Source organism: Dermacentor andersoni, chromosome 8 (genome assembly GCF_023375885.2).
Source record: "Dermacentor andersoni chromosome 8, qqDerAnde1_hic_scaffold, whole genome shotgun sequence".
Lineage (NCBI taxonomy): Eukaryota > Metazoa > Arthropoda > Arachnida > Ixodida > Ixodidae > Dermacentor > Dermacentor andersoni.
The window spans coordinates 13,720,321-13,737,198 of NC_092821.1; the positions used below are offsets into that span (position 1 = coordinate 13,720,321).

General features: G+C 44.9%; 1 protein-coding gene across 2 annotated transcripts in view; it reads right to left on the minus strand.

The window, feature by feature from the left end:
* The window catches only part of LOC126526654 (protein 5NUC-like), a 156,529-nt gene that overhangs the window by 99,938 nt on the left and 39,713 nt on the right, over positions 1-16,878 (minus strand). For both annotated transcript variants that reach the window (XM_050174521.3, XM_055068331.2), the window contains exon 2: positions 7,974-8,111. In XM_050174521.3, coding sequence (XP_050030478.1) covers positions 7,974-8,111 — 138 coding nt within the window. The remainder of the gene's footprint in view (positions 1-7,973; positions 8,112-16,878) is intronic.

The following is a 16,878-nucleotide window of genomic DNA, read 5'->3' on the forward strand; positions in this document are numbered from 1 at the left end:
CCAAACCACTCTTTCTGTCTCTTAACGTTCTGCCTAGCAATCTTCGTTCGATCGCCATTTGCGCCGTCCTTAACTTGTTCTCAAGCTTCTTTGTCAGTCTCCAAGTCTCTGCCCCAAACGTCAGCACTGGTTGTACACGTTCCTTGTAGCGTTCCTAGTTAAAGTACACAGTAGACGTAAAGCATTGCTGTGGAACTGGCGTCCATCTCATCTACATTTTATTCTCACTTCCTCCTTCTCTTTTTTTATCCCCCTGTTACCGCGCTTCTTCATCTTCTATTCGAAGGCTCATACCGCTTAACCCTTCCAGGCTTCTTTTGCTAACCCCTCCTGGGGTAATACTTGAAAACGCTTCCAATTGAAGCATATTCAACTGACCCCCGTTCACCAATGTACCACACAGTCTTCAATATTCCTTTCTGAGTGGCTGTCTTTGTCAGAGTAGGAACCATAAAATTAGGCACTGGATTCACTTACTCCTTTCTTAACTAGAATGAGGTCGGTGAGTTGAATGTCTGGGATATCTGGGCAATGTCTCTTGTCTAAATTTTTTTCATTCGTTTACGGTACCTCTCCTCCTGCAATTTTCGTTTCCTCTCTTCGACGATCTTGAGATTTTCTAACAGCCCCAGTTCACGGTCCGCCTGAAGAATAGGCGTCTCTCCCAGAGAAGCGAACTGCGGGCTGCATCCCAAGCCACTAGTGTAGGAGCGATTGTGATGTCTTACAGCTGCTTCTAAAGAGCATTTCCATCCTCCAGGGAAACTATCGTACATCCTGATGTATTGTTTCACATCTCGTATAGCACGCTCTGCAAGCCCATTCGCTGCGCACAGAATTGTATTGATATATTGTGGTCTCGAGCCCATCTTGCTAGCTTTTCACTCTTAAACGCTGGACCGTTGTCGCCTACAATCGTCCTGCTTCTCCTAAACATACCCCGTTCGAGAAGGGCGATGACACTATTCGCATCTTCTTTTCCTGCCCGTGCCGCGACCATCCTGCTGCATTTACCTATGGCCAGAAGAAAAGCTTGCGTTTTTCGGACTCCTTCTCGTTTCTTATTTAGCTCGGCGAAATCCAGGTGTATAACTTCAAAAGACACGTTCGAGTGGCAAGGTATTATCATGGCGTCCGTAGGCTGCTTATATTTCACTTTGTTGACTTGACAAATGTGGCATGAACGAACGTATCGATTGACGTCTTCTTTCATGTGAGGCCACGTAAATCTCTTGACTAGCACGTTGTAGGTGCGCCAAAATCCGTCGTGTCGTCCAGATTCTGGGCTATCGTGGTACAAATAAAGCACCCTGGAAACCAGTGTTAGCCGGACTTGATAGCGACCTTCCATAAAAATGAATTGTTCAGTGCCTTCCCACAATTTTACTTGATTTATTTCTTCCGATTGTTCTTTGTTGGCCTGTATCATCAGTCTAGACAATGCATCTGCATCAGTCAAAAGGGGTCCAGGTCTGTGGGAGATGGTGAAATCAAACTGCTGCATGTAGTTCACCCATCTGGCGATACGTCCCTTAGGTTGGGTCATATTCAAGAGATGAGTGAGTGCCTGGTGATCCGTGAACAAAGTAAACTTCGCACCTTCTAGGTACGTACGGAAGTACTGAATTGCTTTAAGGACAGCAAGAGCTTCCTTTTCAGTAGTGGTGTAGTTGACTTCAGGTGGCTTGAGGGTGTAGCTGTAGTAGCCTACTACATGTCGCTTTTCTCGGCCGGATGCTTCTGGACATTTCTGGTACAAGACTGCAACTGTTCCATAATGTGAGGCGTTGGTATTCAGTACAAAGGGTAAAGTGAAATCTGGTATGCGTAGAATAGGGTCAGCAGAGATCCTGTGCACCAGATCACGGTAGACTCTCTCACATTCCTCATCCCACTCAAATGGAGCTTCTTTCTGCGTTATGCACGTGAGGCATCTCGTTTTTATGGCAAAGTCTTTTATGAAAGGTCTGAAATGTCCTGCTAATCCCAAAAACACACGCAGTGAGTGGACGTCATATGGTTTCACCATTTGGGATAGTCTCTTGACGGACTCTTGTTTCGTGCTTTTGGTAGGCCCATCAAAGACCCTTCCAAGAAACACAACTCTTCTTTGAAAGAATGCACTTTTCCTAAAATTAACCTTGAGTTGTGCCAAGCTCAAGGCAATTAATATCTGAGACAGGTGTTCCTGATGCTCAGCTTCTGTTTTCGAGAAGACGATAATATATTCTATGTACACGTTACAAAAGACACCAAGGAAAGGCTTCAGGACTTCGTTCATAATCTTCTGGAACCCTGCTGGCGAGTTTTTCCAGCCGAAAGGAAGCCGGTTATACTCGTACAGATTGAAAGGCGTGATAAAAGCAGTGTGCATTTTTGTTTCTTCGGTTAGCGGGATCTGCCAGAAACCTTTGCACAAGTCAATGCGTGAGCAACTCCGGCAACCACCTGTCTCATATATAATCGTGTCTATCTTCGGCATGGGAAATGGTATAAGTTCTGTCTGGCGATTGAGAATCCTGTAATCTGTGCACAGTCTGAAAAATCCATCTTCCTTCGGCGCAATAGTTATGGCACAGGCGAAGTACCGAAGGCCGGATTATATCGGCGTCTAGCATCTCCTGCAATTCTTCCTTCAACCATATTTTGCATTCTCTTGACATGTTATAAGGTGATTTTCGGATGACGGTCTTGTCAGTTAGTTCGGAAGGCACCTTGTGCGAGTTCATCGCTTGTGAATAGCTTCCTATGCATACCAGTTCAGGGTAGGTCGTTGCAATGTCCTCCGTGCACTTGAAGATTCGCAGGTTATCTTTTCTATCCTTCTGTGTCTCTTCCCCTGATAGTCCTTCCACTAAAACCGCATCGTCCCAGTATACGTTGATATTTAGTTTGTTTATATCTGGTCCGGATAGCAGAAAGTCGTACGTCACCCCCTCTATCACCGGTACTTCACTCTCTGTTTCATGACCTTGGAACTCGATGTTTACTAACGCCCACTGATTATTCATTGTCACTTTTCCATCGTAACCTTGCACCCGTAGTACTCTTCCACTATGCAGGTGACTTGCATCTGCCAGCTTGGCACTTATTATAGACACAGAAGCCCCGCTGTCAACCAAAGCCATCATATGTCTGTTTCCCACTTTGACAGGAATGTGAAGTAGGTTAGAGCAAATTAGATAAACAGTCTCAGTTGTGGTCATCGGGTAGGACTGATCACCCTTGTTTATTAGTTTTTGTCGTCGGAGACTCTTGAGCGTCTGAAAGTAGGGGGACAGGGTCGTTGTCGACGTTATTCACTCGACCTCTGGGAGCACGCCAACCCAAGTTCTCTGTGCTGCCTGCAAGGCGGCTCAGTTCTCGCGGATAACGGCTTGACCAATCCGCGCCGGTCCGTCTGAAGCGACTGCTTGAGCTAGCGGTTATATTTTCTTCTGAAGTAGCTGGTATGTCGTGAAGGCACTCCAGGAGCCCGGCCATAGGTTTAGGTGATCGTAGATGCAGGAGCTTCAGGACTTCCGCGTGCAGTCCGTGCATTATTAGTGCTACTACGGCAGAAGAAGGAAGCATAGGCTCGGCCAGCTTTAAAAGGCGGCGTTTTTCAAAGAAATACTCGACGGGGGAGCCCTGCTTGAACTTGAAATTAAGCGCGGCGTTCCATCTTTGCACTGAGTCACTTCGGAATGTCGTCAAGAATTTTTCCTTCAACTGGTTCCAAGAGTTGCCAGCGTCTTGAATAATGTGCAGATCGTACCACTTCCGTGCAACACCTCTTAAATAACTACGCATGTTACTAATCTTGTCCTTATTAGAGTGCCATTTGTTCTTCCCAGCGGCATATTCATAGAATTCAAGCCAACTTTCTGGGCTTGAAGACATGCCGTCGAAAGCATCGGGTTCTACAAAATTAGTCGCCGGCTTCTCAGCGTTTAGAGAGCTTATAAGCGATGTCACCAGTTGGTTTTGTTGTGCAATCTGTTCTTGCTGTAGCTGAAGAGCTTTCAAAACGAGGCTCACCTCTTCTGTCGAAGACCGTGATCCAGAGTCGACGCATCGGTTGAAGAACTAATTCGTCGAAGATCGCCAGACGCAAGTTCACTTTCACCGCACCTTTCCGACATAGTTCAGCAGTGTCCATCGAAGCCTTCTCTAAAACCAGGTTCACGAGTTCTGCCGAGTTGAGTTGGCGAGGTAGTTCCACCGCTGGTTCGTCTTGAGCTTGGCATCTCAAAAAGATTATCATCTCTGCGGAGTTCTCCTCGAGGAAAAATGTCACCCACATGTTGGAGTCTGTTGTCGGCTGCGCCAAAATATTGTAGGGTTCTTAGTTAAAGGACTCAGCAGACGTAAAGCATTGCTGTGGAACTGGCGTCCATCTCGTCTACATTTTATTATTACTTCCTTCTTCTCTTCTCCTGTGCCCCGGTTCCCGCGCTTCTTCATCTTCTATTCGAAGGCTCATACCGCTTCATTCCTTTTCTATGATAATGGTAAACTTCCAGTCAGGAGCTGGCAATGTATACCGCATGCAATCCAGCTCATTTTTATTCTTCTGTTAATTTCCTTCTCATGATCAAGGTTCCCTGTGATTAATTGACCTCGCTAAACGTACTCGTTCACAAACCCTAGAGGCCGACTGGCGATACTGAACTCTTGTTCATTTGCCCCGCTATTTATCATTACCTTTGTCTTCTGCACATTAATCTTAACCCCGCTCTTACACTCTCTCTGTTAAGGTCCTCAATCATTTGTTATAACTCGTCTACATTGTGGCTGAATAGAACAATGTCATCGGCAAACCGAAGGTCGCTGAGATATTTGCCGTCAATCTTTACTTCTAAGTCTTCCCAGTTTAATAGTTTGAATACTTCTTCCAAGCACGCAGTGAACAGCATTGGAGAGATTGTGTCTACCTGTCTCACCCCTTTCTTTATAGGTATCTTCCTGCTTTTCTTGTGTAGAATTAAGGCAGATGTAGAACCTCTGTAGATATTTTTCAATGTATTTGCGTTCGGTACCCCTTGATTACGTCATGCCGCTATGACTGTTGGTTACTCTACAGAATCAAATGCCTTTTCGTAATCTATGAAAGCTATATAGAGAGGCTCATTGTACTCTGCGGATTTCTCGATAAGCTGATTAATGACCTGGATGTGATCCACTGTACAGTACCCTTCCTGAAGCCAGCCTGTCCCTTGGCTGACTAAAGTCCAGTGTTGCATTTATTCTACTGGATATTATTCTGGTAACTGTTTTATATAATACCGGGAGTAAACTAATGGGCCGATAATATTTCTGTTCTTTAACGTCTCCCTTTTTGTGGATTAGTATATTGTTTGCATTCTTCCAGTTTTCCGAGGCCCTTGCAGTCGATAGACACTTCGTATAAAAGCGGCCAGTTTTCCAAGCAGTATGTCTCCTCCATCTTTGGTTAAATCGAGTCTTATTCCAGCTACTCCTGCCGCTCTCCCTTGTTTCATGTCGTGCAAGGCCCTTTTAACCTCATCGCTAGATGTAGGAGCAGTTTTTGTATACGGTGCATTGCTGTTTCTAATTGAGGTATCCTGACTCCTCTGGTTGCTGTGCAGGTCAGTGTAGGATTCTGCGGCTGCTTTTACTATACCTTCGAGATTGCTGATGCTATTACCCTTTTCAGGGCATACATCTTGATTTGACCTATGCCAAGTTTCCTTCTCACTGCTTTTACGCTGCGTCCATTGTTTTGCGGTTTCTTCATTCGTGCTGACGTTATAATTTCGAATATCACTTATTTTCATCTTGCTGATCAGCCGCGCGAATCCTATCCTCTCTCTTGAGTTGTGCACTTTTATTTTTCCTGTCTCTTTATTAGGTCCTTTGTTACTTGGGAGAGCTTGCCTACTGGTTGTCTTGGTGCCTTGACTCCCACTTCAATTGTTGCCTCTGAGGCCATCCTAGTAAAGGTTTCATTCACTAGATCTATATCTTCATCATCTCTTTGTTCTAAGGTTGCTTATTTATTTGCAAGTACCACCCTGAATTTGTCTGCTTTTACCCTTACTGCCTCTAGGTTAACCTGTTTCGTCTTAATCAATTTTCCTTTTTCTCTCTTCAAATTGAGGTGAATTCTAGCCTTCACTAACATATGATCACTGCATTTTACCCTACTAATCACATCTACATCATGTACTATGCTGCGATTGGCAGAAAATATGAAATCAATTTAATTTCTTTTTTCACCATTAGGGCTTTTCCAGGTGCACTTTCTGTTGCTACGTTTCCTGAAAAAGGTGTTCAATATTCGAAGGTTATTCCTTTCTGCGAATTCTACCAGCATCTCTCCTCTAGCATTCCTAGAATGGCCGCTGTAGTTGCCAATTGCTTGTTCACCAGCCTGCTTTTTCCCTACTTTTGAATTGAAGTCGCCCATTACTACAGTATACCTAGTTTACAATTTTCTCATCGCTAATTCAACATCTTCCCAAAAATGCTCTACTTCCTCATCATTGTGACTGGATGCTGGAGCTTAGGCTTGTACTACCTTTATTCTATACCTCTTATTAAGTTTGACTACGACTACAGCGGCCCTGTCTAAATGCTGTAGAATTTGTCAATGTTGCCCGCTATGTACTGATAGATTAGGAATCCTACCCCGTATTGTTTCTTATCTAGCAGACCTCTATAGCTGAGGACATGCCCGTTATTCAGCAATGTACAAGCTTCACCAGTTCTTCTTATCGAACTAAGGCCGATGATATCCCAAACAATGTCTGATAGTTCTTCAAAGAGTCCTGCTAAGCTAGCCTCACTCGAGAGTGTTCGGGTGTTAAACGTTGCAAGGGTCAGTTTCCATTGGCGGCCTGTCCGGACCCAGAGATTCTTAGCGCCCTCTGCTGCGTTACAGGTCTCGCCGCTGCCTTTGTCAGGTGCTGCGCAGCTGTTGGGATCTGAGGGCAGTAGTGTAATTGAGTGAGGCATTTGGGAGGGGGTGGCCGAATACTGCACCAGGGAGGCCAACTCCTGTTCTGGTGAGGGAGTGTCTTGTTGATGCTTAGTGGGCCTTCCTAATTTGCTTGTACCTAGATTAGTATAGCCCCACTCACTCTCGGCAACTTTTGCCGCTCACAGGCTCCAAGCCTGCTGATGTGCAGACGACGGCAATAACGACCGCCAAAGAGAGGTCAACGAGCTGCCTGTTGCGCTGGTATGCTGGCTCTCATCTTGTCCAGTGCTGAACACGTATCTCTAAGAACACCTACTGTATGGTTCCGAGCCTACTATGAATCCACCTGACAATGCGCGTGAGCTGTTCTCAAACAAAAAAGTTGCGACTGTAACATTTGCATTTTTTTCGCAGTGCCAGTTTATGACCATGCCATCAGTCGGTTTATATTGTTTTTATTAGAAATAATGTAACGTAGGAATATTTTATTGTGGTGGCGTGCTTCGTGAGCACACTGCAGGTCGTATAGACCATTGTGTAGGGGTGCATGAAGTAAAATATTTATAAAGCGTTGAGTCCACATTCCTATATGCGACAGAACTGATAGCAATATCAAAAATAGCATAACATTATCATAGCAGTATGAAGTTGTGAAGCTCTGTGCTTTTTTTAAGCGGCCGAAGATTGAAGCAAAAAATGAAGTGAAGCTTTTAGTCAACATAACATACGGTCAACATAACATAACAAAATAGTTGTCCTGGGCTTTGTGTAGTGCATACATAAAGCGCTGAATTATTTCGTGGCTAAAATGTTTCTGCACAATACCGTAGTGACCTTTCCAGGCGATAGCGCAGATCGATTGCAGTATATTTGTCGCCACTGTGTACTCAACCAGCTCACGTAAGTTGGAAAGTGCTAATTGGGATAGCAGTGCCGGGGTACTATATACCATCACGCAAATCTTCGTAGGAATATTTTAACGAAGGCATCGCTATTTGTACTGTAGCCGCAACATTATGCATGCGGGATTAGAGGAATGCGTACTCACCACCACGTCGTAAGACATTTGAGACATTGCTGCGGACACAATCTTGTGCTTAAGTATCGAGTACCACAGAGTTCCTTGATAGAAGTCTCCAGCATTGACGAACAGAACATTTCTCGCAGCATTCTTCAGCTTCCGCACCTGTTTCGTATAGATGTTTAATATAAATACTAATATTATATAGGGTCTACAACAACAATGCTACCAATATTCAACGTATATGAAACTGAGAAAGCATTGTTGTGTTCGTGCTTTTTAGTAAAAAATTGTGGGGTTTTACGTGCCAAACCCACGATCCGATATCATGCACTTAGTAGTAGGGACTCCGGAGATTTCGACCACCATTCTTTCACGTGCACCTAAATCTAAGTACACGGCTGTTTTAGCATTCCCCCCCCCCCACCCCCCTTTGAAATGCGGCCGCCGTGGCTGGAGTTCAGTCCCGCGACCTCGTGCTTAGCAGCCCAACACCATATCCACTAAGCAACCACGGTGGGTTGCTTTTTGGTTAAATTTCACCACATTTGCGCCAGTCTCATAAACTTCCTGAGCTTTTAGGCTATGGAGAGCAGTTAGAGAGTTGGACACTTATTTTTTACATTTAAACCATCAAGCTTAAATGACGCTCGATGCTATCAGGAAATGCAGCAGCACATCGGCTTAACAGCAAACACGTCTAAGCGGAAACAGACAAAGTAGTTGGCGGCAGAATCCAGCAAGAGCACCTCTGCCTCTTTAACCAGTAAAAAAAAAAGAAAGAAAAGAACCTCAGCCCTTGGTGATTCAGACGTGTAAAATTTCCATTACGTTTTCTTTTTTTTGTAAGGTAACTGACCTGAGCCGAGGGGTATTGGTTGAGGTTAAAAATTTTGCGCTAAGCAGCGCTTGCCATCAAATGAAGTTTTATTTTTTTCGCGTGGCGCAATGGCTGCTGATCTTCTCGTAGACTATGAACAATGGCGCACCATAACGCCTCAAGCAAATATGTGTCGCTCTGACTTGTGTGTACCAAGTAGACAAACACCAGTAGTGCTTGCAATGCAACGTTTAACATAAACTCACAACACTCATATCTCGCTAAAGGCTGAAGAACGTAAACATTCGTATGAACTTCAACACCGATTGCCATCAATCGACGCGAGCAGCCAAGAAACCTTCGCTTCCACCGATTTCCACACGAATGCGCTTATTTCTTGCATCTTTAAAAAATTTGTTCGTTTCTTTGTGCATTTACGGTGAGAGCGGCGCAGGCTATATCTTGGGGGAGCCAGGGTTGTCACCGGCGTGTTCCAGTCCTGGTGCCTTTCTCGGTCCCCTCGGAAGGGCCGACAACCATGCTCGCTCTAGAGATTACGAGGACCAATTCAAGCTATCGCCACTTGCACTGCGGCTCAACGTTAACGACCGCCTCATGGGATGGTACCTATGAGTTCACGGTGACGACCAGCCTCATGTCCATAATGGCCTCCAGCTCAGCCTGGTTCCAGAACCTTCCATGATCCATCATGGTCAGTCCGAAATATTACGCTCGGAGCCCCTCTACAAGTACACTGCGGAAGATAGAGCCCCCCTTTGTGAGGCCTGCATTGCTCTGGAAGTCAGCTGAACCTACCGTCTGGCCAGCGCATTATATCGCCTCCGCTCGCGTTGTGCTAGAAACGCCCCCACTGCAGCAAATCATGCAGACGTCGGCCTTGACGCCGCAAACTCTGTGGAGACTGGAGTTGCCTTGCTAAGGCGTGTGCGCCCCTACTTTTTACGACAGCCTGAAGGTCACATCATCGACGTGGACGACGCATCAGTCGTGTCTCTTTCTGTTTTTCTTTGTCAACAGGAAGAAGTGCCTGAAATGCCGCGGCATCCCTGTCTTAAGACGTGCCGCATCTCTCCCATGTGCTGTGCACTGTGATGCGCATTGATCCACAGCGCTAGTAAATAAATGGCTTCTGCCGCTCCGGATGAGCCGAGACTAGCCTCGGGTGACGGCCAGCTATTACCTTTGTAAGCGATGGCGTCGTGGTCATTCATTACTTTATGCAAGTTTTAATAATAGTTCCTTTTCGTATTCGTGTAATTTATTGCCGTCCAGCGTGAAAGGAGGGGTAGCAGCAAGGCTAAATTCGCAACAAATATAAACACGAGCATGAGCCCACATTTTTGGAATGTGCCTGTATATTATGGTAACAGAGGGGAAAAAAACAAAGAAAATATGTGGAGATATCACCCATTATGGAAATACATGTTATGAAAAACATTTTGCAGGCACGTGACTATCTAGCCTTGTTTGTGGTTCCCCAAAACTATACGAGATGGTCTACGTGTTCCTGCAAATTCTGTAGTTGTGGGCTTTGTACGCGAACATACATTTGTGTGACGACAGCAGCATAAGTACAACGACGTTGTAGACTTTCTCATCAAAGCAATGGCCTGATTTCTACGCCGGTCGCTCGATGTGAGCCTACGACGTGGCGTATATGCCTATCATATTGACCCCCAATAAAGACGGGGACAGTGGAAGAAAACTCAAAAACGACACAGGCTGTCCCGTCAGGCCCGTCCGCTGCCCCGCCTTTTTTTTTTTTTTTTGCGGTCAATATGGTATGCAGTAAACACCAACTAGGCCAAACTGAAGTTCTTCTGTTCTTCTGCTACGACATGCCGATTGTTGGGATCTGCATAGGCAGTGCAAGGTCGAACCAAATATGCCGCGACGCTACGGGTGAAAACCGGTCCAGGACCATACTTGTAAATTTCCGAAATCAGCAAGACGATGAGCAAAACGAGAACAAGGTGAAAGCAGGGGTCAACGCTGCGGCAGGTGGACTTTTCTTCTTCAAGTCGACATAAGCTTTCCTCGCCACAGTGTATATAGGTGGGGTTCTATAAAGACAGCACGGGCGCCCGTGTTGTCTTTATGTGTCTTTCTTTTGTGAGTGTTCAATTGCGGCAAAAAACATGTCTTTGAGACAATTTTCAGCTTCTATGTTATGAATGCCTTTTACCTCAACATTGTTCCAGCGCAAGTATTGGTCCATGGCTGCTAGCCCATCACCTAGTTGTTTGTTCTCGTACTTGAGCGTTTTGCTTTTATTCGCCCGTTCCTCATTTCTGCTCTTGACAGACTCGTATGTATGTAGACTCGTATGTAGACACGTATGTAGACTCGGCTATGTATTTGTAAGCTCGCCCTCATTTCCGTGAGATCAGCACGAAATATCTCGATTTGTTTATACAACTCGGCCGTTGTCAGCATGACGCAAGACTGAAAAGTACACTGCAAAAATCACTAAAACACTAAAATAACTACGAAATAAACTGGCAGCAGTAAAAGCACAAGGATGGTCAGACAAAAAATTTTATGAAGCACCAACCTGAATGGCACTGAACAGAATTAGTACGATTTGTAAATGAAAATTCCAAATTCATGCTCCCGCTTGCTCCATAGGCACCATAGGCACTCTATTTTGTTGTACCGGTTTTCTTTTGTGACATAAATTGCCCGAGCACGTGCTTGCTCAGGTGGTGGCACATTAACCCGTAGGATAGTTGACGAAGGACGAAAGCTGGTCTCCCTCTTTCATTCCTTTATCGCTCAAACCTGGTGGCGCAGATGACACTCCTCCAAAAATTCCAGAGGGTGGTCAACGCCATTGGAGCCCTGGACTGAGGAAGCCACCCATAAATCTTTGAGCATTTTCCCCATTCGCTATCTTCATAAAGCTTACTATAGCACGGCCCGATCACGTGCTCGTTTGTGTTCGACTCCTTCTTCGGGAGCGGTGCATGTTGTAGCGCTTTCTTCCTCGTATGATTTACCCCAACACGCGTTCTCTTGCGTTCTATCTCCTACTTCGTAAGGGAACCGTAAGCGAAACCTTAACACCCAACTACTTTCAATTTCGGCCTCACAGCTAAAATTTATAATTTCATCATATGCTGTCACGTTGTATAAAGTTTTACTCTCTCTCTGTCACGTTGTAGTGACCGTCAAGACCGCAGTAGCAGAGCTGTGAATGATAAAACTAACTTTTCACTGGGCGTTGTTTTGCCCGCAAAAGCAAGTGACACTGAAAGCAAAACGATAGCGGCGAACGCTGTCAGCAATCGTCAAAATCTGATTTGCTGGTCAAGCGCGTCGTGTTTTATACATGGATCATCGAACTTTGCACAGTAATCGCGGGGGCCAGCGCCTTTTGCAGACGTACTACGCAATTCGTGTCGCGCGTACGATAACATTACACAAGCTTCGCGTACAACAGACAAGGGTGCAGAACTATTGATGAAATTCCAGTAAGTTCGAATCATGCAGACGCGTTTTCCGCTGACATTTAGCTTTAAGGTGTGTGATGTGGGTAAAATGCTGTCCCCGAGAAAAGAAATAAAAAGTACATGTGTCAATGCCACCCTCTTAGAAAGCATCCTCCCGATGCTACAAACACGAGCGCAGGAAAGTAAACCAAGTGCAATCAAGAAAAATAACAAAGAAACAAAGTCGCACAGTTCACGCTGATAGAAGAGCTTAAGAGGCGCCACAAGGACTATTTCACTCTAAGCGGTGCCGCTGTAATTGTGAAATCTCGTGTGGCACGACCTCATAGAGCAGTGCGCCAATACGCTGGGTGATCTTGTAGGGCCCGAAATAGCGTTGCGAAGGTTTCTCGCTAAGTCCGCCTAAAGCCTGTTTCACACGATGTGATTTTCTTCACACCAGAAGTGCGATTTCCTCCGTTTGCGGCGGAAATCGCAGTCGCAGTGCTGACCCCCTGATTTTCGGCTGCGACTAACCGGTTGGTCGCACAGTCGCACCGTCGCAGCGACCGCTGCGACTTCCCGTCGAATTTTGCGCGGAGAGCTATTTCGCCGGTTTGTTTTGGGAAATGGCGTCGCGCTCAAGAAGTGCAATGCACGGAAGCGTGGACTACTTAATTCGATACGTATACGAAGGGAGAATAAACAAATTTGTACCGCAGATTCCATTCTCCCATTTCTACGCGTTCGGTGACACGCTACGCAGCAAATGAAGTGCATTTTCACGTTTGCTTCGTACACTTTTGCGAGTTGCCACGAGACAACATGGCCTTTTGGGGTCTTCACAATTTTCTTTTCTTTATAGCATACAAAAATCGCGTGTACGGAGCAGCTTAATTTGTTTCAATTTCTGCAAGGGCAAATGGCAAGACAGCAAAGTACCCGAAGTTTCAACGTTGTGCTGAACGCGGTACCGTTCAGTTGCATTTTCTTGTCAATATTCAAGCGTGAATTTCCCGATGCATCTTAAAAGTTTATTGTACATCACTTATTAAATTTGAGAGAGGAGGGGTGTAGGCAATCGTAATGAATTTTCTACAATAGCATTAAATCCATGGCTTGAATAAACAGCGTCGTTAATTTGTTTTCAGGTATAACGTGCACGTGAAGTTGTACCTCTTATATGGAGAATTTTTTTTCTTGCACAGAAACCAATAAACATTGAATATCTTGCGGACTTCGTATCGTTACTACACCTGTATTAACATTTGCATTGAATGGTAATTCACTCTACAGCTAGCAAATTAAGTAAACTATTCGCTTGCTATAGTGGCACAGTGACAACGTACCATCCTGCATCGTCATGTAAAACTCGTGCAACAATGCGAAAAACAGCCAAAGAGCCTAATCTTGTGCGGATAAAACAGTAGACAACCACACGTTAAAGAAAAGTAAATCAAACTTCTACAGTGAAGTCCAAGTGAAAAACTGTCTGGTAGAGGCCAGAAGTTCAACAGTAAATTTTTGAAAGACAGACAATTCCAGCTGAGGGTTGGAGGTACATTTTGCCCACCCACACCAACAACACAGGTACACTGCAAGAAGTACTACAGCCTATGGTGTACTACAGTCTAAGGGAAAGCTATCTTATACAGAAATCAAGAATGATGTAACAAGCTCTCGACAACACTGCAGACTTTCTTTGCCAGCCTGGCCTCTCGCTTTCTGATAAGTAAGCTTACATGGACTAGAATCAAGAACTGCCCCAGATTGCACATTGTGCTCCAAATAGCTGGACAAACATACCCAGAAGTGAACATCCACAAATCATCACTAGTGTAAGGCCATGACGGCAGAGCCAGCACGTGGATGAATCAATTCTGCCGTGTCTGGACACAAATTTTGCACCTATTGAAAAGGATATTCTTGACATCATGAGGGGTGGACGAGTGGATAACATGGAAAATTGCAAATGCTGGGCTTGCGTCCAAGGTATCGTATGGTATGAGTTACCTGCAGTGCAAAAAAAGACAACTCATCGAATACAGGCATCGTGTAATAATAAGTCTTTCCGACTCGACCATGCTTGAAGAACTCTATGAGAAAGAGTAAACGAACAAGCACCTAGACATAGCACAGTTGCAGCCTGCAGCACAAATTCTTTGCCTGAAGAACTCAGAACGTGGTCCCAAGATACTATGACAGCTAGCATATGAGATGAACTCAGGAAGTGGACCTTAGTGTTGAAGCAATGAAAGGCAATAATATGGGCATAACTAAGGAGTGTGCAATAGAAGTAGCTGGTAAATTCCTTAGACAGGATACCAGTGGGCTATTGCAGGAGACGAAAGATCTCATTAAGAAACGCCAATGTGTGAAAGCCTCCAACCTTACAGATAAAATAGAACTGAAAGAACTTTCGAAGGTAATCTGCACGCGTAAGACAGCTGACATAAGGTAGTATATTATGGATAGAATTGAACATGCTCTCAGGAACGGATGAAGCATAAAAGCCGTGAAGAAGAGACTAGGAATAGGCAAGAATCAGATGTATACGTTAATAGACAAAGCCGGCCATATCATTACTAATATGGATGAGACAGTTCATGTGGGTGAGCAGTTCTATAGATATTTATACAGTACCAGTGGCACCCACGACAATAATGGAAGAGAGAATAGTCTAGAGGAATTTAACATCCCACAAGTAACGCCGGAAGAAGTAAAGAAAGCCTTGGCAGCTATGCAAAGGGGGTAAGGCAGCTGGGGACGATCAGGTAACAGCAAACTTGTTGAGGGTTGGAGGGCAGATTGTTCAAGAAAAACTGGCCACCCTGTATACGCAAAGCCTCATGACTTCGAGGGTACCGGGATCTTGGAAAAACGCCAACATAATCCTAATACATAATAAACGGTACGCGAACGACTTCAAAAATTATTGACCGATCAGCTTACTGTCCATTGCCAACAAAATATTTACTAAGGTAATCGCAAATAGAATCCGAAACACCTTAGACTTCTTTAAACCAAAGGACCACACATGATTTCGTAAAGGCTACTCAACAATAGACCATATTCACACTATCAATCAATTGATAGAGAAATGTGCGGAATGTAACCAACCCTTATATATAGCGTTCATTGATTACGAGAAAGCGTTTGATTCAGTCAAAACCTCAGCAGTCATGGAGGCATGACGGAATCAGGGTATAGAGGACCCGTATGTAAAAAACTGAAACATATCTATATCGACGCCACAGCCACAGCAGTCTTACATAAAGAAAGAAACAAAATCCCAATAAAAGCGTCAAGCAGGGAAATACGATATCTCCAATTCTATTCGCAGCGTCCTTACAGGAGGTATTCAGAAACCTGGATTGGGAAGAATTGGGAAAATGCGTTAATGGAGAATACCTTAGGAATTTGGGATTCGCTGATGATATTCCCTTGCTTAGGAACTCAGGAGACTAATTGGAACGCATGCTCACTGACCTGGAGAAGCAAAGCAGAAGAGTGGGTCTAAAAATTAATCTGCAAAAAACTAAAGTAATATTTAACAGTCTCGGGAAGAGAACAGCAGATTACGATAAGTAGCGAGGCACTGGAAGTGGTAAGGGAATACATCTACTTAGGGCAGGTAGTGACTGCGGATCCGGATCATGAGGGTGAAATAATCAGAAGAAAAAGAACGGGCTGGGGTGCGTTTGGCAGGCATTCTCAGAACATGAACGGCAGGTTGCCATTATTCCTCAAGAGAAAAGTGTATAACAGCTGCGCCTTAGCAGTACTCACGTACGGGCAGAAACCTCGAGGCTTACGAAAAGGGTTCTACTTAAACTGAGGACGACGCAACTAGCTGTGGAAAGAAGAACGATGGGTGTAACGCTAAGGGATACGAAGAGCAGAGTGGGTGTGGGAACAAACGCGAGTTAATGTCATCTTAGCTGAAATCAAGAAAAAGAAATGGGCATGGGCAGGACATGTAATGAGGAGGGAAGATAAGCGATGTTCATTATGAGGGATGGACTGGATTCCAAGGGAGGGGAAGCGTAGCAGGGGCGGCAGTAAGTTATGTGGGTAGGTGGGATTAAGTAGTTTGTCGGGACAACATGGCTACAATTAGCACATGACCGGGGTAATTAGAGAAGTATGGGAGAGGCCTTTTTCCTGCAGTGGGCGTAACCAGGCTGATGATCATGATGATGATGGTCAGGATGATGATGTTGATGATGATGTTGATGATGATGATGATGTGCAAGGACGACTCCCCCTCCCTTCAGAAACAACCTCGGCAGCACTTGAACTTGAAACACAACAGGCCCATACAGTCAATATGGGTGCAAACAATTAGGCCAGGAGACTTATCCAACTGCCAAACATACAGAGGAGGTGCGAGCAAACATCAGGCACATGTAGTAAGTACACTGATGTGACAATAGCAGTGTAACAGTAGTATTACACAACATAAAGTTAAACCCCATATAAATGAGTACCATTCCATGTCATCCTGCACCTAGAAAAGCTGAGCTGAAAGCAATCAAAGCAGGCCTTGTATTGCAAATTACACCCTCCACAACATCCTGCACACCTGTATGGGCCAGGACATCACATGAAATTGTCAGGAAAATCAGGAGATTGACACGTGACATGCAAGCACATGGCG